Below are 21001 nucleotides of genomic sequence, written 5' to 3'. Positions count from 1 at the left end.
TGATGAGGAGTGCTGGCTCTGCTGCTGGGGACGGAGCACGGAGGGGACTGGGTGGAGAGCCAGAAACAGAGGTCGTAGGAGGTCTTTCCAGCAGGGTGAGCAGTTAGCAAGCTGTCCTCAGTGCAGGGTCAGGAATTATCTGTTGTGGCAGTGGTTGGTGTTTCTGGACTTGTCTCATTTAATTACACAAACGTCTTGTTCGAGCCCCAGGTAAAGGCTTCTGGGACTCCAAGGTCTCTCCTTGTCATGCTGTATTGCTAAACCAGATGGCTCAGCCCTGAGATGTGGGCAGTTTGGTCTGGGGAAGTAGTCATCTTCCCATGCTCCACTGTCCTTAGACTTTGCAGTGCAGCCTCAGGAACCTGCAGTAACCTTTGGATTATGAGGTCTGTGTGTAAACACCACACATTTCCTGTTGATGGCTAAATGGTTTGAGTCTTATAACTCCACTTGAAGTGACACCGTGGAATGTCTGGGAGAACTCCTTAAGCCCTTAAGCTGTTGCAGTCTCTGGTTGCTAATGGGCTGGTTTTAGTTACAGGCCGATAGTAGAGTACATTGATACGCAGTTTGAAAACTATCTGCAAGAAGAGCTGAAGATCCGCCGGTCCCTGTTCAACTACCACGACACGAGGATCCACGTGTGCCTGTACTTCATCACCCCCACCGGGCACTCGCTCAAGTCCTTGGACCTGGTGACAATGAAGAAGCTGGATAGCAAGGTAAGGCATTGCAGACCACGGGCCCTCTTTCTGGGATGCTTCTGTTGGTGCTGATTGTCACGTGGAAGGTTTTGTTCCTTTCGTGTTGGACTCCTTCCTGCATGGCAGCTGGGCCCTTTTTAGGACTCTGGTAAAGCTTTGTCTGCTGGTGCTTGCTGAGGTCCTGTGCTTGTTTTCTCATAGACTCTTCTGGAAAATGTCAGGAAAACCCTGTTTTCAGGTTGGTTGTGTAAATTCTAGAGCATCCCTCACTGTAAGAATCTTACCCAGATTAGTTGGTATTTATAAAGCCATCAGCTGCAGCTTTATTAGCTCTGCAGGTGAGGAAGCCTTCCAGCTCCAGCAGCTGAACTGTGAAAACTGGAGCCACCTTTGCTGTCCTGACCTGTCAGCAGGGACAGAGGGGCTGAGAGCCACCAAAACTGAAGATGTCCTGAGGTGGTGCTCAGTACTGGGGAGACAAGGGCTGAGGAGAAGATTTGTGTGTGTTGGTGCACAGGGAGTGTGTGAGCTGTCACTGCTGGCAGTGCCAGGTGATCTGGATAGGAGATCATAATGTCTTCTGAAAGTGTAAATAGGGTGAGGATTCTCAGGGTCATGGGAATCCTAAAAGTGGGTCAAGAAAGGGTCTGTCTGGGGGTTGTTTCTTTGTGTATAAGCTATTCTGCCTTGTGGGGCGGTGGGTTATTTAACTGGCTACCTGCTGATGTTCCTGCACCTCAGAGTAAGTTTCTGACACACTTTTGGGTGTTCCAGCTGGTTTCCAGGGAGCTGCAGGAGGCTTCAAAGGTCACCAGTGGCAGCAGCATCTCTTGTTTCCTTCACAAGAATTTCCTGTCTTTCAGAGCAGTGTTTTAGCAGCAAGGTGGTTCCTTTCAGGTGGCAGGTGCTGATCACCCTACAGAGGGCAGGACCTGGGGATCCCCTGGATTGCATGGAGGGAGCACTCTCTTCTCTGGCTGCTGTTCATGTCAGCTCTGTGTCCTGGCAGGCAGAGTTCCCTCTGCTGCAGTCCCTGCTCCTTGCCCTCACTGCCTGGGGCTCAGGCCTGCTTCTCCTTGGCCCCAGCCCAGAGCAGGCACTGGCTTCCCATTGCAGTGGGCAGTTTGTAACTGTAGTGCCTGTTACACTGACTTCATCAGGAATCCGAAAACTTTCCCTTAATAAACTCTTGTCTCTTGGTGCAGTGCCAGCATTACATGTTCCCAGAAATATGTTTGGAGGAAAGCTTTTGCACGATTCCCCTTGGTGCTGGTGGTCCCACAAAGCATTTCTCTTCTTTTCCTTCTGCATTCCCTGCTTTTCACATCTCCCTGTGGCTGCCTTTAATGTGGTCCTTGGGCAGTACCAAAATAAATCCTTTGTGCTTGTGCAGAGATGAAAACTTTGTGCACAGGCAAGCTTTTTATATTTCTAAACTTCCACTTAAATAGACCTCTCTGGAGTCATTTTATCCCTCTGCTCTCATCTCCCTTCTTGCCCCAGCATGAGAACATCCTGGATTTCCTGCTGTGGTGGCCTCGCACAGGCAGGCACGGGGAAGTGAATGAGCAAGTAGAGCCCATTGATATTTTAGGGATTTATGTTGCGTTTCTGCACCAGTGTCATCCCAGGTCATTGGGGTGCTTTCCAGGCACTCCCTAAAGGCTCGTGCGTGGCAGCCCCTGCCCCTTGCCCAGTGCACACCAAGCAGAGGTGCTGGGGCAGTGTGGGCAGTGGGGGTGCCAGCACAGTCCAGGCAGTTGTGTCCTCTCTGGATGGTGACAGTGAGTGCTGACTGTGGCTGAGCAGAGGAGACATGCACTGCTGTGTGAGCACACCTGACCATGGGCCTTCCTCTTGGGCAGCTTTTCGTGGCTGGTGGCCCCTGTTTTACAGCTGAAGAACAGAGCACATGGAGATGAAAGGTGTATTAGAGGCAATGCTTTGTTTGTGCTCTGCTGGCTCAGCCTCTGAGCCTGCTTTAATAGAGAGTTTGTAGGACCCTGGCTCGGTTCCACCTTTGCTTTAGCCCACCAGTGGCCTGGCATCAGGTGCTGGGCATGCTCTTGAATCTGTGTGATGATTTCAATAACAAATCTTACTTTTAGTGTAAAATTTACAAAATCCCTTCCGGGTAAAGCTGTTTTGTAAACAAAATCTTCCATTGTACTGTAAAACAATATCTGTTTGGCTGAGCTCATGGCCAGCTGTTGTTTGGGATGTTTAGTTACAGGCAGAGAGCAGAAGCATCTTCAGAAGGGGTTGTAGGTGGATGGAATGTGCCTGGCTGGCTGCAGAGAGCCCAGCCTGGCTCCCTGGCAGTGCCTGTCCCCTCGCAGATCCCGCTCCGGAGCGGGGGGCACGTGAGCCCTGAGCTGACCCTTTCTCTGCAGGAGATGTGGCTCCAAGCCTGCTCAGCTCTTTGCAGGCCAGCAGGCACCCAGCTGTGGTCATGGCCCTCTTACCCTGGTAATGAGGACATGGACCTGCTGAGCAGTGCAGAGAGCAGCAGACCTTGTTCTGGGGGCTCGTGGTCCTTGGTAAAAGAGGCCAGGTCAGTGGCTGAGAAAAAGGAATTTAGCCTCTCACATAAATTTGCAATGAGCAAATTGAGACTATCTTCATTTGCAGCAAGTAAATGCTCTTGTGTTTCCTGAGTGCTAAACCAGAGACGGGGGTGGGGAACCCAAGGAGAATGGAAAAAACACTGAGCTACAAAGAGAACTTGAGCTGGGAAAGCGAGGCCATTTATTTTAATGGGCACCCATTGGAGACCAGCTGGCTGCTATGAATTTCAGCTCTGTAGGACAAAAAGCGTTGGCTGTGGGGAAACGTTAGATGGCAAATGAGACTCTCCCCTTATTTGTCTGAATTCTTGTGTCTTACTGCTCTGAATTTGGCTGCTGTTCACAGATGAGTTCTGTTGTTGTTTGTTTAGCAGTGGTTTGCAGTATCACACTTGGCTTTTCTGGCACAGCAGCATTATCTATCAGAGGTTGCTGTGACAGATCCTGCCCTGCTGTAGCTCCCTCAAGCACAAGGCCATAGTGAGCCCCATCCCACCTGAAGGATGTAGGATGTGGCCCTCATTGACTCTTGATCATGGTGGGTACCAGGCAGAGGGGGACCTCCCCACCCTGCAGCTTGTGGGTGGCTTTGAAGCCTGGGATGATGAAGCTGTGTGGGGTATGGTGACTGCTGGCTGATGTGAAACCAAAGCTGAGCAAGAACAGCATGAAAGCAGATCTCCTGTCTGCACCTTCCCTGGGTGGTCCATGTGACCCACTCGGCGTGCCCGAGGTGTGATCCTCTGCAAGAGGCCCAGGGAGTCCTTGGGGAGGATCTGCAGCTGCTGCCAGGGACCTGAGGAGTCCCTGCTCGTTCTGCTCGAGCACAGGCAGGCTCCATCAGCTCAGTGCAGCGTTCCATCCTTGTGCTTGTCTTCTAAAGCGGCCTGTCAGCACAGCCAGAGCGGGTGGGTGACAGCAGGATGTGACAGTTACCCTGTCTCTGCCTCCCTGACGTGTGTAACAAAACACATCGGCAGAGCGGAGCCTTTGATCCGCTCCTGGAGTGCTTAGTGCGGGGTGTTTGGTGCGTCTGAAGCCTTGTAGCCTGATGAGTGCTGGAAAACTCTTCCCTCTAGTGTTCAGCTGGGCTGGGCTGCAGCTCCTGAGCAAACAGAGCCCCGTGGTGGTTTTAGGAAATGGAAAGTGTAAATGTAAGGCAGCCAGTGGGGCAGGATCCAGGTCACGACACGGCTGCTCACCTGGGGGTTTGTCCTTCCCTCCCCCATGCTGCTGCAGGTGAACATCATCCCCATCATTGCCAAAGCAGACACCATCTCCAAGAGCGAGCTGCACAAGTTCAAGATCAAGATCATGAGCGAGCTGGTCAGCAATGGAGTGCAGATCTACCAGTTCCCCACGGACGATGAGGCAGTGGCTGAGATCAACTCTGTGATGAATGTGAGTAATGCTGCCAAAAGTTGGGACAAATTAAATTGCTGCACAAAAATGCATTTGAAGGGCAAGTGTCTTTGGGAATGTCCAGACACTGAATCTGTTGGAAAGTCGAGCTGTGGGTCTGACAGATGCCGAAGGCTGTTGCATACAGAATTAATTAAAATGTGGCTCATGTTTAATCTGGGGCTCTCTGGAGAAATGTCTCTCTAGAATTTGTTTTACTGAATTTTTGAAAAATGCTTTCTTCAAAATCCATTCTGTCTGCTCTTAGGCTACTTTACATATGAGGAAGGAGAAGTTTTGAATAAAAATTTGACAGTTAAGATTTGATTAGCCTTCTGACTTAAGGAGGCTAAGCAGAGAAAACCCAGTTTAAAGTAAAGAAGAAAAATTGTTAGTTTCTATTTTGTCTTTTTTTGAAATTCAAAGATCAAGTTCAGACCTGGCTGTAGCACATGCAGAACACTTTCGAGCTTCCTGTCTCCCAGATTAGAGCGCAGCTATTGCAGTAGAAACAGCTGAAATGTTTCCATGTTAATTTTATAAATCAAAAGCCTCTTTTTTATCAAAATTAACATTTTTCTGCATAGCTGTTTCTGATTAAATGCTTTGCCTTTTCTTTCACGCTCCCCCCCGCTTTTGTTGTCTCCTGCACGTGTCCCTTGCAGGTGCCCACACACCCGAGCTGTGCCAGGGCCTGTTTGCGGCTGTCCTTGGTTGTGCTCTCAGCGAGGCGGGGGTGCCCCACTCCTGGCACGTGCAGGAGCAGCCTGATAAACGCTAGAGGAGAGCAGGAGTGACCATGGTGTTCCTGCAGCGTTTCCCCAGCTGCCTCAGCCCAGCCAGCACTGCTGGGGAGCTGAGCTGTGGCCCCACACTGCTCCCAGTGTAACATCCCAGTCCACGGCAGCGACTGCTGCGAGTGTCAGACCGGGACGTTCAAGGGAGGGCTCGTGGAGCACATCCTGTGCCTGGGGGAGGGGGATCTCAGGGTCAGGCTGATCTCTGGGGGATGCCCCATGCTCTGAGTCCCTGCCTTGGCTGTGTTTCAGGCTCATCTGCCCTTTGCTGTGGTCGGGAGCACGGAGGAGGTGAAGGTTGGGAACAAGCTGGTGCGGGCTCGGCAGTACCCGTGGGGAGTGGTGCAAGGTGAGGGCTGCGAGCGGGTACCCCCGAGCCCCCCGTGTGCTTGTGCTCACACAGCCCTGCCCAGCTCTGGCCCTGCCAGCCCCTCTGCCCTGCTGAACCGTGCAGATCCGCCCTGTGCACCCTTCTGTGGGCTGGACAACCTTTCCTTTGAATTCCCGTTCCTACCAGCAGGCAGGAAGGTCAGTGGGAATCCCTCCAGCCAAGGGGCTGTGCTGTGCCCTGAGCAGCACAACGGGCAGAGTTCCTTGGGATGGGAGTGTCTGGAGTCAATCTGTACATACCTCTGTGCTCCCCCACCGTGTCTGCAGTTCGCTGACTTGTCCCCTGGCTTCCCTCAGTGGAGAATGAAAGTCACTGTGACTTTGTGAAGCTGCGGGAGATGCTGATTCGGGTGAACATGGAGGATCTGCGGGAGCAGACCCACACCCGCCACTACGAGCTGTACAGGAGGTGCAAACTGGAGGAGATGGGCTTCAAGGACACAGATCCAGACAGCCAGCCCTTCAGGTGAGCAGCCTTCACGTCTAGCATAATTTAGAGCGATAGTTTGGTTCTGACAGCCCCAAAAAGTGGAAGTTTTGTAGGTGGTATCCACGGCACGGGGCTGGAAAATAGTAGCACTGGGTTTGAACTTTGCAGCTGACTTGGATGTTCCCTTCCCTGACTGTTTGTCTTACAGCAACACAGACAGGCATGCATTTCCCCATCCCTAACTCATCGGTGTCCAAAGAGTCTGGATTTCATTTGCTTTCTTCCCCAGCCTCCAAGAAACATATGAGACCAAAAGGAAAGAGTTCTTGGGCGAGCTCCAGAGGAAAGAGGAAGAAATGAGACAAATGTTTGTTAACAAAGTCAAGGAGACAGAGGCAGAGCTGAAGGAGAAGGAGAGAGAGGTGGGTGTGCCAAAAACCTGTGAGGAGCCCAAAACACAGCCAGCAGGGAATCTGGGGCTGGGCAGTGTCTGAGTCCTGGAAGCACATGCAGCTGTTGAGGAGACTCCCCAGCCAAGGCACAAACACACACATGTACCACTGGTTCAGGTGCCTCAGAAACCTCTTCCCTACCCTGTGCCATGTGCAGGAAACTTGGCTGCTGTCTGGTGAGAGAAAGGCAGTGGCAGAGGTTTAGGGGAGCATCCATGTCAGGGAGACTTCCCCCCTGAGGCCCCTGGACAGCAGAGGAGAGGGGGCAGCTGGGGCTGGGGAAGAGTGAAATGGGCCATCCTCAGAACCAGTGAGGGACAGAAGAGGCCACGATGTCCCCAGCCTGGTGCAGGTGAGCTGAGCTCCTCAGTGCACACTGCAGGGCTCACACCTCCTCCTGCTCTGCTGGGGGGCACACGCAGAGCTGAATTTATTGTGTCTTCCCTGCGTTTGAGGGGTGCTGAGTGCCAGGCCCTGCCAGCACCCTGGGGTGGGGGATTGGTGTGAGAGGTGTGATGGGCTCTGGGGCAGGGGCAGCACAGCCCAGGGTGCTGCTGGAGGAGGTGCTGAGAGGGTCTGTCTCCCACCAGCTGCATGAGAAATTTGAGCACTTGAAAAGGATACACCAGGAAGAGAAGAGGAAGGTGGAGGAGAAGAGGAGGGAGCTGGAGGAGGAGATGAATGCCTTCAACAGGCGGAAAGTGGCGGTGGAAACCTTGCAGTCCCAGTCCTTGCAGGCTACCTCACAGCAGCCACTGAAGAAGGACAAAGACAAGAAAAAGTAAGTGTCTGAACTGGAGTCTGCCACTGGGAAGCTGGAGGTCTACTCAGATGCTTTAATGTTTGGTCAGTTGCTTAGACAGCACATGGAAAAGGGGATTTTGGAATCCTAATTCCCACCCTTCTGACTCATTGCTTAAAGCAGAGGAGAGACAGGGCCCTCCTGTGCCCGGGCACTGCCCAGGAGAAGCCTGGGCAGCTGCAGGTGGGAGGGATTTGCAGTTTGGGGCCATTCTCTAAAGGCCAGTGGTTCTGTGGATTCACTCTTGCCTCTGGGACAGCCAGCTCAGGTGGTCCTGCAAGCTGCCTGCTCCTGGAGACAAGTGGGAAGGGGACTGGAAATAGTCTGCATCTTCTCCCCAGCAGAGAGGAGTGGGGACAACCCTGGCACAGCTGTAATGTCTCCTGGATGGAGTCCCCATCACTCACTGCCTTGCTGCAGTCCGTGGGCTTGTGGCTCTCTTCAGAGAGTGTGCTTGCTGTATATTTAGAGGCAGAGCTGTAAAGAAGGAAACAGCAGCTTAGAGTGAAGATGCTTTGGAAATTCATTAGGGCTCCATGTGAAATGGGGCCCCAGGACACAGTTCTGATTACAAGAAAATTCTTTTCCCCTAAAGGCAAAACTCTTATCTTGGCTTGCTGCGAGTTAATTGGCATTGCTGAAGCCAGCAGGAGTGAGGGCATGTAAATAATGCTGCTCAGCCACCTGGCTGTGTAATGATAGAGCAGGAGTAGGACAGATTTTAAAAGAAAAGGTGGAGGATGTGATCCTGCTTCCATTGAAGCCAATCTCTGAGGAACACTGGCTAGGGAGCAAAATGAGATGCACCATCATGCAAGCTGGTAATTCCGCTATTCCAGCATTTTTTGGTGCTTCCCCTTGCATGAAGGAGCTCAAGAGTCTGAACTGCATTCTGTCAAACCCAGAACAGACTGGTGACAAGGCTCTCTGAGCCTCTTAATGATAGCAAGAAAAAAAAAGGCCAGGGAGAGTAGCAACACTGGAGTCTGTGCTCGACAGCACAGCGTTTGGCTTCACGTTGCTGATGAGATCTTGTGCTCTGTCATTTCCCTGCTGCGAACTGCAGCACCAGAGGAGCTCCTTCTGTGTCCTGACATCCTAGTAATTTGTTTCTTCCTGTGTTAGATAACAGGGTAGATTATTTCAGTATTTCCTTGGAGTGTAAATGCGTTGGTGTTAAAACCACAGCGCTCTCTTCTGCAGACCTCTCGACATGCTCTGGGCGTGCTGGAAATGGGGTTTAGTCCAGCTGAGCTCACCTGTGATAGAGGCTGACCCCTGGGGCCCAGGGCTGCTCTGGGGAAGGGGAGCACGCTGAGCCACACGCTGTAACTTGTGCAGGGCTGCCTTGGTGGGGATGGAGTGTGCATGTGAGCCAGGAGACACTGCAGCTCCCCCTCAGCTCCCTCTGGCTGCAGCAGGAATGGGTTTGCTGTGCTGGGCTGGGTTTAGCTCCCCTGCAGATGTGAGTGTGGACCCTTCCTGTCCTGGGTGGCGATTGGAAAGGGGCCGTGGTCCGAGGCAGGGCCGGGAGGAGGCAGCTCCAGCTTGGTGGGGTGCAGAGGTCCGAGGGGCACCCACAGCATGTGCTCTGCACAGGGGGGACCCTGCTCGTGCTGGGGCTCTGCAGCTCCAGAGGAGGCTGGAGGAGGTGCACCACGGCAGGATGGCTTTGGATCGGGGATTTTTTGCATACCTGTGAGCTGGTATGTGTTTTGGGGATTTCTGCCCAAGTTAAATACCAACATTTGTAATAAAACTTCCAAAGGAAGGTGCCTCCCCTTGGCTTTGCAGTGATGTGACTTCCCAGCCCTGCTCTTACCTGGGAAGCATCGGAGCGAGCCTGGGGTGCTGTGAGCCCTGAGTGTCCGAGAGCACAGCCTGAGCCCCCCCTGCTCCAGGTGACACCCACAGACCCTGGGGCACGGAGGGGATCTGTGTGTTCCCAGGCAAGCAGCAGGAGCAGCTCTGCCAGGTTTCTCAGCAGGATCTGTCAGCCCAGGCAGGCTGGAAGCAGTGGATTTGGGGAGCTGGCAGTGCTCTCCTCAGGACCAGCAGCCAAACCTCCCCAGCGAGCCCGGGGCTGGGGCTGTGCTTGGGGCAGAGAGGGGAGGGGGACCCAAAGAGTCCTGGGGGGCATCACTGCCAGGAGAGCCCCCGTGCTCCCCAGGGGGTGGGGTGGGAATGGAGGAGCCTGCAGGGTTTGGGGACCTCCAGGAGCTGGGAATGTGTTGTGAGGGAAGGATTGCAGGTGCTGGGGGAAGCAGAGTGTTTGAGCTGTGCTCTGGTGGGGGGCTGCTCTCAGCTGAAGCCTTCAGCTGCCCCAGCAGTGTTTGTCCTCCTCCTCCTGCCTTGGTTTTAACATTTTTCACTACATTTTGCTTTTGTTTAATTTTCATAACTTTAATTCATGCTTTTTTTTTTTATGTTTTGTTTCTTTCAGTTAATCACACACAGACTTTCAGGCCAAGAGTGGACTTGGTGCTTTCATGTGTTAAGTTGCTTGAGTTTCCCACCCTGTGACCCTTCTCATAACATTGTGTGAGTGGACCAAAGTGAAAATGAGCGTCTCCAGTGGTGGCAGTGACCTGCTGTTACCTGTACAGAGTTATCAGGAGGTTTGCAGGAACTTACCTAACCTGTACATTTTGTTAAACAAAGCCAGCTAATCCCTCAAGGTGTTTTGTTCCAAGCCCAGCAACTGAGCAGCCGTGTATCAAGTGACCATAAGTGTTTGTCTGAACTCATCTTACCCACCAGCTAAATAATTGCTTTCTACATTTAGTTTTTTTAATTGGCTAAAGTGACTGCTCGAGGCTCATTGACCTTCCCCTGTACATGCACAGTGAGAGGAGTGGTATGAAAAATGCTGAAATGTTTATTTTTCTAACAAAATTCTCAAATAAATTTTTAGAATGGGTAGAAGAACACAGTGCTTAGGCTTTCTGCCCTGGGAATCTTAGAGTAACCCTCATTCCAGTAATTCTGTATTTAATCCTGAATTACTCTAAACACTTTCTACATCATTTATAATATATATATATATATAGGAGAGAGAGAGAGTGGTTAATAAAATTCATGGGACAATGTTTTGAATTTTCTTTACTGCTAAAGTAGAACATTTATAGAGAAAGGTTTTTGTAAGAGTTTGTTGTGTAATATGAAACTACAGGATTTGTGTAACTTTTCAGTTGTCACTTACCAATGTATTTACTGTTGTGGAAACTATTTAAGCCATCATCTTTATTTTTACCCTTTAACCTTAAACTTACCATGTGCCTAATAGGGAGAATCCCCTGCTCCTGAGCTGTGCACTGTATTTATGCTGACAGGCTCTGTTCCTCTTACAAGGTGCTTCCTTGGACACTCCTCAGGCCTAGAAATCACAGTCTTGTTTTCCTGGGCATCTGAGCTCAGAGGAATCATTAGGATCAATAGGAATTTTTTCCACTCAAACCATTTTGTGACTAGGCAGGACAATAACTGAACAGAGAGTTACGAGTTGTGTTGTCATGGAAAAACAGCTGGACCCAGTTCCATCCATCCATCAGATCCTAGGCTAAACAGGAGGAACTATTTTATATTAACCCTCACATAGTGTCTTTAGAGTTTATAAAAACACTGGCTGGCTAAGTGTTAGTTGTGAGTGTGTGTGTTTTTATTGAGTTGTTAATGTTGCAGGACTTTCCTGACATGGTTGTTACTAAAGGTCGTCTTTGGGCTCTCAGCAAACTCCTGAGGGGCAGTGCAGAGGGGCAGGGCCTGGGCTGAGCCGTCCCGGGCTCTGCTGCATTCTGAGCTTCCCTAACTCGCATATCCCACTAAAGCAGCTTTTTTTTCCTCTCTAAATACGTGCTCAGGTGTTAAATGTTTTCCTCTGGGCAGGGGCCTTTCCTGTGGACATCCTGACAGCCCTGTCAGTGTTACTTGATGCTCGTGGGAGAGAACCTCCCCGAGATCCCACCGGTACCTTTTGGAACAGGCTCTTGTTCAAAGAGGAAAAGTTCTGCACTTGTTGGGAGTCTGCTGAAAGCTGAACATTTAATGATTAAGGCTGTGCCTCCGGGTCAGGTGTATTTTAAACAGTAACTGTCAAGTGTTTCAAGGGTTAGTGTGGTTTTCTCAGACACAGACGAGGAACCGAACCCTCTGTTTCGTGCAAGAAGACAATTCCACCTCATCTCTGACTACAGTCCAATCATGTAGCAAATGATCTGTTATTGATTTTTGCTAATGAGAGAAACTCTGGTGCACTGACTGCCTGAGCAAGCAGCACTATTTGGTTCAGTGTTTTGCTTCTCAAGGCCAATGCTGGCACAAAACAGTAACTGGTGGTACTGGTTGCCCCCACGGCCTCACCAGTGTGCTCCCAGTCAATAGTTCTCTCCTGATCTCATGCTGCAGCCAGCAAGATCTATGCAAATGATTTCTCTCTGCCCTGGCTCATCACAGATCAATTCTTTTTTCCTAGAATAACAGGTAGTTAAGAAAAAACGATGATTACAAAGAAAGAGTAAAAACCTTCAAATCCATGGGCATTGTGGAGAAATTTACAGCTTTTTCTGAAGAAGACATTCAGAATGTATGTAATGATATTTTAATGACTATGATTATTATATTACTTTGACTTTATGTTGTGGTGGACAGCCCTTGTCCTTGTAGTTGCTTGTTCAACATCACAATCTCCCCCATGGGACTCAGTCATATTTTTTTCCCCAGTACTTGTGTTTTTTTCCTTTGGCTGAAGCAAGATTTAAATATTGTGGTATAGAGGTAGTTCTGTATCTTATTTTTATTTAACAAGTTACAAATATGTGGTGATTCTAATCTCATCCAGTCTGAAGACTTACATCTGGTAGGCTAGAAGAAGTGAAAGAAAACCCTTTAGAAATGACTGAAAGCATTCAGTTACACATCCTTTGCCTGTTTTATACATTTATCTGTAAAAGATTGGTATTAATGGGAAAAACTATCCATTTTTTTATCATTTAAACATTTACCATCATGTATGTTGTCTGCTTTCTAATTTAAATTGTGTTTTGTGGGTCTCTGAGGGGGTTCACACCTGGCTGGTGGGTGCCCCAGCGTGGAGATGGGTGGGTGGTTTGGAGCTGTGGAGGCTCCTGGGGACCTGCCTGGGGGACAAAACCCTCTGGGACATGCTGCATCCCTTTGCTTGGTCATTCCCAGCGTGTTTGGGTTCGTGGTTTTGTTTTTTTTATTTTCATTTCCTTCCACTCACTTTGTACTTTTTTTCTTTTATTAAATCTCACCTGTATTTTGAGTTTTGTGGTGTCGTTTATTTAGTGGTGCATTTCCTGTGCTATCTGGTCATTATCTGTATTATCTGTCAAAATAATGTGTCGTGATTGCAAGTTTTGTGACTATTTGGGAACATGCAGAGATAAAATTGGCTAATTAATTAACAACTAGCTAATCATAGAGTATGCAAAAATGCACCTTATCTGTAATCTGGGGAGAAATTCTGAGAGATTAATCAAAAGCCATCCCTGTCAGGGCAGAAGGAGCCTTGAAGCTTGTTGGTACCTCTGCTTTGGGGGATCTGGTGGCTGAGCAGGTTGTACCAGCAGCTTTGCTGATGTGATGGTGCCCAAAGAGGTGACTGAAGGGTGGGATGAACAGGCAGCAGAGCTGGAGGGTTTGCTGGGGGTGCTTCCAAAGCTGTGTCCCTTTCCTGAAGTAGCACACGGTGTGCTGAGGGCGAGGCCAGCAGGGAGCACAGCGTTAGTCTGGGTCCTGCTTTCAGGAGCTTCCCCAAAGGGCTGTTCTGTGCTCTGGGCCAGGCTGCACACACATCACCTGGGCTTGGCTGGGGTGGTGTCAGTGCTGTGCCTCTGGGGTGCCCCTGGTGGGAGGTTGTTCTGCAGCCCAGTCTGAGGAACAGAACCTGGGGGTTGTTAGAGCAGCAGCTCAGCGGTGAGGGGGTGCTGCCCGTGTTTCCAGCTCCAGAGCCAAGGCCCTGGGACGTGTTGGTGTTTCCTTCAGGAGACAACCCAAAGCCTGCCTCGTCTCCCCATCCTTGGCTGCCCCGCAGGGAGGGCTGTGCAGCTGGCAGGGATCCACGAGGAGAGGAGGCTGCAGAGCCACTGCCCCAGCTCCGGGTGTGGCTGGCAGTGCCCGCAGTCCTGGCCAGGCTGGGGACAGCTCCTCACCTCTCCCATGCCAGGTCTCCATTCTCAGGTGTTCCATCAGCAGTCTTTCCTCCTCAGGAAATCCTTTAAATCAATCCTCCAGGTCCAAACAAGATGTTGGCAGCTGGGAGAGCTTCTCCAAGTTAAATGTCTGTGCCCAGCCCCAGCCACCTTCGAGCAGGGCTTTGACCTTTGGTGCTGTCTTTGCTCAATGTAAACAACTGAAACTTAAACACTGATTCTCTTTTGTTCTTTCTGTAGCTTCTTTAGTCTTCCCAGTGCGTACTCCATAACAACAGGAAGATATGTTAATTAGAAGATTTATTAAGGCCAAAACATCTCATGCAGAAGAAATTAATTGGTGCTTTCACCTTTAAGCTTGCAATACCTTGCACAGAAGAGAATATGTAGCAAGGACTAAGATGCACCGTGTCTTTTGACGGGGAACAGTTTGCTTGATCAGGTTTCTTGGTAAAGTTGAAATCCAAGATACTTGCCAAAAGGTAAACTGCTAATTCAGGCTGCTGCATGGCTGGCACTAAAACCAGAATGCTAATTCTGAGGTGAGAGCCCCTCCAAAGCAGTTAACACTGACTGACTCCAGAGAGATGAGGGACAAAGCTGGGGTCGTGTCAGGGGCTTTTGGCTTTGCTGCTTGAGCTGCCACAGTGAGAGGGTCCCACGAGTCCTCTCCTGTCTGGTTTTGGGGTGTAACTGGAGAACCTGGTGTCCCTAACCTGACATCTTTAGCCTGACTCCCTAATCTTTCAGCTGGATTCTCACCTATCACAGCAATAACTCCTCTGTGCAGCTTTCTTCTGTATACTTACAGGTTTTGTAACCAAAACCCCCCAACCTCCCTCTGTTTAGTTTTCAGGGGCCAGCACGTGCTGCCTCACACTGTAACCCCTTCCCCAGAGCTCCCTGCCCACCTCCCACCTGCTGCTTCAGGCTGGGTAACCCTGCCTGGGCTCTGCTCATCCCCCTGGGATGGGATAGGTGAGAAGGGAACCCTTTTAAAGGATAACTAAATGTTGCATATTAATGGAGGGGAATGGTTTAAAGCTGGATCTCAGTGTTCCTGGTGTGAGTTCTGTGTTTGTTGCAGACTGACTTCCCCTTACACAAATACTTGTTTAAAAAAAAGGAAGGGGGGAAAAGCAAAGTGTGATGTCTGTGCCCCAGTAACCTCACACAGGAACAGGGAGAGGCCCCAGTTTATCTTTGTTTTAAACAACCTTGTAAACGAATCTCAGGAATGACCTGCTTGTACCAAAGTTGGGTTTAATAAAAACAAAACTGACTTGTTTAACAAACATTTGTTAAAATTATGGTTTGTATGCAGGTATAACCACTGCAACAACAGCATGCTGTGTCCAGGTTCACAGCCTCCCATGATCCCAGTGTCCCCCATTAACCCTGTTGCCCTGTGATGAAGGGGTGATGTTCCCTGTGCCCCCCATGCCGGGGCAGCTGCTGCCCCAGCCTCCCTCCCCTTGTCCAGGCTGCAGCTTTCCCTGCTGCCGTGGGGCTCAGGGGGCAGGACCAGCCAAAAACCAGTCCTTAGCAGGAGGTTTGGAGGGAACTGCACCCTGTGCCCCTGCCTGGTGTGATGGGAGGAGCAGCAGTGCCCAGGGAGGGGTGAGTGTGGCAGGAGCCCCCGGGGCTCCCTGAGCAGTTGTGTGTCTGTAAGCAGGAGTTTGCTGAGATGGAGAGGCTGGGGCAGCCACGGGGGCAGGGACGAGGCACCCCGTGTGACAGGGGCAGTGGGACCAGGTGGGCAGCACCAGGCTCTGAGCCAGCTGTGTCCTGGGGGCCGTGAATTCCGAGCTGCAGGTCCTTAGGAGGGCTCTGTCTGCACATCTGCAGTGCCCTGCACAGAGCAGGGGGAAGCTGGAGCCCTGTGTGACCATCAGGCTGAGCTGAGCCACGGAACAGCCTTTGCTGCTGCTTTGATGACTGTTTTAAACTTGCCTGTGTTCTCTGAGGCCAACCAGTCCAATTTCTTTGGCAGAACTTTCATCCAGTTTGGAGCTATTGTGGAGTCAGATTCCAGCTGGATAGGTGAATTGGGAATAGAAGCGTTTTGTTCTTTTTCCAAATTGCTCAGAAGGGTTGATGAAGTTCTGTTTGTTGTGACCATGGTTTGGTCACAGTGGGGTTGCAGTTGCACACCTTGCTGAGGAGGAACAGGGGGGACCTCTGGGATCTGCCAGGAGTCAATGCCTCGCTCCACCTCAGTGCGCTCTTCTGCCTTCGTACAGAATTGAACTGTAAGTACTGTTCAAATTGAATTTAACACACTAAAGCCAATTAGGGGGAAAAAAACCCCCAGCAACTGTATAGATGCAGCCCCAGAAATGAGGCAGAACTATTGCATTACTCTTCCCTCTGCAGTTTTCTTGTCTCTTGATCAGTTCTCTGACCGCAGGGGTTTCTTCATTTGTGCAGATGTGTATATGAACTCTTCTCCTAAGTCATCACACGTGCCCTGTGAGTAGTGACACCAAGTCTGGCCTGCAGTGGGACAGCTCCACCCTCACCTGTAGTGGTTCCTGGGTGTCTGAGTGGTGACATGGTTCGTTTTTGTGGGGTTTGTGAGTGGGTCGTTGTGGTGGATGGGGGAGCTCGGAATTGCTTTGTTTTTTCTGGGGGTGGTTTAAAACCCTTCTGTAGGTGCTCACTATAGGGGATTTCAGATTTGCAGCTTTGTTTACAAGGTGGTGGCAGCTTCAGGCATCTGGAAGCCTGGCCTGAAGTGAGGCACCAGCAAGGGGAGTCTGGGTTTGAGCTGTGCCTCCCCTGGGCCGAGACCCCCCAGGGGAGGGACCTCACCAGGTCAGGATGAGCCACCGTAAGAGCTCTTTCAAAGCACTCTGTAAATGTTCTCTGGAGTTTTACTGGGACTGAATATTCCCCCAAACAACAATCCTCACAGAAGTAGCCACAACCACAGCAGACCTGTGCCAGCACTCGCTGACCCTGGCCTGTTCTCAGCAGTGCCTGGTGTGTAGCAAATGGGATCCACAGCGGTGGGTTCAGCTGCAGGTGGAGTAAAGTTGTGTCTGTGGTGTTTGCTGCACACAATCCAGTCACAGAGGGGACATGGTCATTGTCACCTGGGGGGGATGTTCTTCTGGTCACCCAGTACTTGTCTGGGCAGGGAGGGGAATGGTGTTAACAACCTGAGCCCCTGTTCTGCCAGAGAGAGGGGAATCAGTGCAGCTCCCACTGCCCAAAATGCTCTTCTGTAACAAGAACAGTCCTGGTACGTGAGCAGCTCCTTCCTGTAACTGTTTTTTGGGGCCAGAAGCCCCGTTCTGAGTGATGGCAGAACCACAAAGGTAAGTGGCACTTTTAACCTGCTGAAACTTGTGTCTGTGATGTTTGTTCCTTCCTGGTAACTGCAGTGCTGGAATGGGTGTGCAGGAGGGACCTGTGCTCCAGCAAGAAGCACAGCGTGTCCTGGGAGAGCAGGCAGGCTCCAGGTGAACTGTTCCCTTCCCAGGATGGCATCTCACCCTGGCTGGGCTATTCCAGGTGCATTCCAAGAACACATAGACCGTTTATTTAATGGAAACTACAAAGGACAACTTGCCTCCTTCCCAAAGCCAGGCAGTCAAGTCACAGCTTGTGAGAGAAAAGGAAGGTGCTGCTCAGGGGGAGGGAGGAGCCCTACCATGAAATGAAAACCTTCCCTGGGGTAGGATGAATAAATCTCCTGTCCCAGACATGGTGCTGCCTGACCCCGGGTGTGTGGGGACCTCGTGACCCTCGTCTGGTCTAACCCAGCACCCCGAGTCCTCCTGCAGCCCCCCTGGCCTGGGCAGAGCCCCCTCAGTGCAGCATTCACAGCCTGCAGCTTTGCCTTGGCTCGTGGGAGTTCCGTGGGTTCCACTGCTGGTTCAAGCCGTGTCTCTTCACACGTGCTGTTTGCACTGTCTCCAACACTGATGTTTCTGGAACTCTTGGCAGTCTCTTGGCAGTTGGAAGAGCAGTGTGGCTTTCTCCCTGCACACACACAGAGCTCTGTGTTCTCAGAGCGAGCCCTGGCAGATTTAACCCTTGAGAAAGCATGAGCAGCTGCTCAGCCATCAGTCCTGCAAGGCTGCTGTTCAGGAATTCCTCTCCTGCAAGGTAAGACAATGAGGAAGGGGAGGAAGGCCAGAAACTTTCTGCTGTTACAGCATGAGGTCCCCTTGCTCCTGTCCCATCCCTGTCCCCAGATTATTTATCCCATGTCATTACCTGAGACACCTGCCCAGTATTTAGCCTGTGCCAGTCCATCTGGAACCCCTTCCCGTTCTGTGACAGGATTGCAGATGTGGTGGTATCCATCCTGTACTGGCTGGATTACACCTTCAAAGTAGGGGAACAATCACCTGAAAACACTGGCCCTATTATTTACAACAAAACCAAAATCCCACTTATTTTAAAAGAATGTGTGAAACTGGTTTTTAAAAGTCTAAGAGAGGTTTAATCTGACCTTTGTGAAACTGCTTTGCTACGAAGATTAACAGTTAATAAGAAATAATGTGGTTGAGGGGAATTAATTAAAGGCATTTTGTATTGCCCAGTCTGCTAGGACAGAATAAATTTTAAAACACTGACCAGCATGTGCTGGCTGGGGAGGGCCCAAGGCAGTGGGGCTTGTGGACAAGAAGACATTTCATAAGGAACTGTGATTGGGTCTTTAATGGCTTAACCAGGAAGAAGCACAGATTCTAGCTCCCTGGATTCCAGGGTAAGGCATTAAGAAAACTGGAGGTTTGACTGAGGCTTCTCACTGCTGACTGAGAACCTTGGTTGCACCCCAGAGCTGCTCCAGAGGCAGCAGTGGGGACTCCCCGTTCCTCGAGAGCAGCTCCTGCTCAGGCTCCCACGGGGTGAGCCAGATCAGCTCTAATGAGAGAACAATGGTGTGAGCTGCATGAAAGGCTCCATCTGTCAAACTTCATCATGGCTATTTTAAAAATAAACTGAGGCATTTGGTTCTCCCTGCAGTTTGTAGCTGCCTGCCAACTGCAGCTCTGAGTCGAAGGACTGACTGAGTCCCTCCTCTCCCCAGCTTTCTGTATGTAATGACATTAGAACTGAACACACTGCTTAGGAGGGGCATAAAACCAGACAGGTAATACCGACTGTCTTTGTCCTCTGAGAAGCACAGTGATGCTTTTCCCCTGTTGTTTCAGCTGCTCTCTTTGCTGGGACCTGCTGGTGCCAGGGCAGGAGTTCCCCACTAGAGCCTTTGGGGTGGCTGTGAGGGAGGACATGGGCAGCTGCCCCAGCCCTCAGCTGAGGGCACAGCCACCCATGCCTCCCCCATCCCCACTGTGCCTGTGGGGCCATCACAGCATTCATCAGTCTCCATGGCTTCATCGGGAATTTGGGATTAGGTGTGAAAGGTGCAGAAACAGCCTGGCTTACAGCGACCCTCAACCTCCCCTGATGGGAATTCTTCCTTGCAGAAGGGTGGTGGCAGGGTAGCCTTGCCTTGGGATGGCCCTGGACAGCTTGGCTGATGGGGTAGAAAATATAAACAGCATTGGGTGGCTGCAAGCACGTTAGCTCGTTGTGGATGAATTCAGCACTGTTCACCTGCCAGGAATGATGCAGATCTCTCCTGGCTCAGGATCTGTGGCCACGAAATTGGAAAGCTCCCTTCTCTGCCAAAGGGATGTCCCTCTCCCCAGTCCCACCCCTGAGCTGCAGTTTTGTTCCCTTTTGTTAGCACCAGCAGGGCCTGCAGCAAAGGCAGAACAAGGACATGAGTCTCAGGAGCTGCTGAAGTGCAGTGCTGGCTGTTAATACACATGGCTTTATTAATTTACCATGTCCTGCCCTCAGGATTTGTGACCAAAGGCCATTTTGCTTCCTACCTGTGCTTTCTTTAGCAGATCAGTAGTAACACAAAGCCAGCCAGGAGCCTGCCTCTCCAGCTCCAAGGTGATGATCACCAAGACCAGCGTGGAGCCCCTCAACTGCACCAGCTGGTGGGAGGCCATCCAGTGCTGCAGCTGCCTGGTCAAGAGCGCCACGTGGAGGGAAGGATTCCTCTGAGGCAGCTGGGTGGGATGGGGCTTGTTGGACATCCCCATGGCACGGAACTGGAGAGAAGAGAAAGTGTACATATATATATATAAATATATATACAAAGAAAAGCAGAGGTCAGTGAAGTTTCTATGTTTTCATATGTCATCACCCAGAAATACAGATGAATTTCATCTCATACCAGGAAACCTGAAGGCTTCCCCCACCTTTTTCTTTGTGTTTCGTGTTTGTACTTGCCAATCATTGAACTGATAATGAATGTACAAGGTCTGTGTTTCCTAACAATCTCTGAAGTTTCTGCGTTGTCCAGATTGCTGTCTGGGAGATTCAGTTCAGGCCAGCAGCTCCAGATCCAGCAACACCAGAAATACCAACTGCACTCTGAATTTCCCGAGGAAACAAGCACCTGCAAAAGGCAGTTCTCACAATCAGCAGCCTAAAATGGCTCGATATTTGCACATAACCTTAAAAAAGGGATCCAGGATGTGTTTGTATCACATGAATTTTGCCTTACTAGCACATGATCGTTTCTTGAAGACAAAGTTTAATTGTTTCTATCAAATGTTTAGTAACTGCAATGTGAACTAAGTGCCAGGTCAGGGTAGTCTCATTGCATAAATGAATAACTAGTGGGATGAAAAGGAAAGTGATTTAAGAAAAAAACCTGTGTGTGAAATGTAGCAACACTCTGACAGCTTTCTATGTACAGTATTAATAGAAGGGAAATAGTTAGAAATATTTTTGCAGCGTGTATTTAAAAAAATAAAAATGGCATAGAGTTGTGCATTATGAGAATCTTTTTAATATCCGTTTTAGTTGCCCTTTAAAGACAGGAGTAAATTTTTTTCAGCAAAAGTAAAGGTTTTAAATAGTAGAAAATTTTAAAAATTAATTTAAAAAGAAAGTTACTGTAATATTCTTTAAAAGACTTGCAGATAGGTAGGAACAGGTAGTTTGCAGAGCATCTTGGGAAGGATGTGTGTGTGTGTGTGTGTGTTTTCTAGTCTTATTTGATAAGGAGTTGTTTCTTTAAAGAAAAAAATTGCCAAACGTAGTGCTTACAATGTTTAAGAAATCCATTGGTGTTGCTGTGTAAAGATCCCACTGAAGCTTATCCAGGATAATTCTTTCCATTCTCAAGATCTCAGCTGGAGAGCATTTACAGCTGCTCTGCACCACCAGTGTCTGCACCGATGGGATTACCTGTAAAAAAGTTAAAAAATTTACAAAAATAAAGAAGCCAACGTCCTACACA

General features: G+C 50.1%; 1 protein-coding gene across 6 annotated transcripts in view; it reads left to right on the top strand.

The window, feature by feature from the left end:
- The window catches only part of SEPTIN8 (septin 8), a 39927-nt gene extending 18926 nt beyond the window's left edge, over positions 1 to 21001 (top strand). For 2 of the 6 annotated variants that reach the window (XM_050311822.1, XM_050311829.1), the window contains exons 4-10: positions 536 to 722; positions 4511 to 4672; positions 5722 to 5818; positions 6157 to 6325; positions 6579 to 6711; positions 7332 to 7522; positions 19590 to 21001. In XM_050311822.1, coding sequence (XP_050167779.1) covers positions 536 to 722; positions 4511 to 4672; positions 5722 to 5818; positions 6157 to 6325; positions 6579 to 6711; positions 7332 to 7522; positions 19590 to 19755 — 1105 coding nt within the window. In that variant the 3' untranslated portion in view covers positions 19756 to 21001. Of the gene's footprint in view, positions 1 to 535; positions 723 to 4510; positions 4673 to 5721; positions 5819 to 6156; positions 6326 to 6578; positions 6712 to 7331; positions 7523 to 9986; positions 12828 to 13956; positions 15012 to 19589 lie in introns of those variants that run through there. The other 4 variants (XM_050311826.1, XM_050311825.1, XM_050311827.1 and 1 more) reach the window with 4 other exon arrangements.

Source organism: Myiozetetes cayanensis, unplaced genomic scaffold (genome assembly GCF_022539395.1).
Source record: "Myiozetetes cayanensis isolate MyiCay16 unplaced genomic scaffold, myiCay2020 scf17, whole genome shotgun sequence".
Classification (NCBI taxonomy): domain Eukaryota; kingdom Metazoa; phylum Chordata; class Aves; order Passeriformes; family Tyrannidae; genus Myiozetetes; species Myiozetetes cayanensis.
This window is presented reverse-complemented; position numbering and strand designations above follow the sequence as displayed.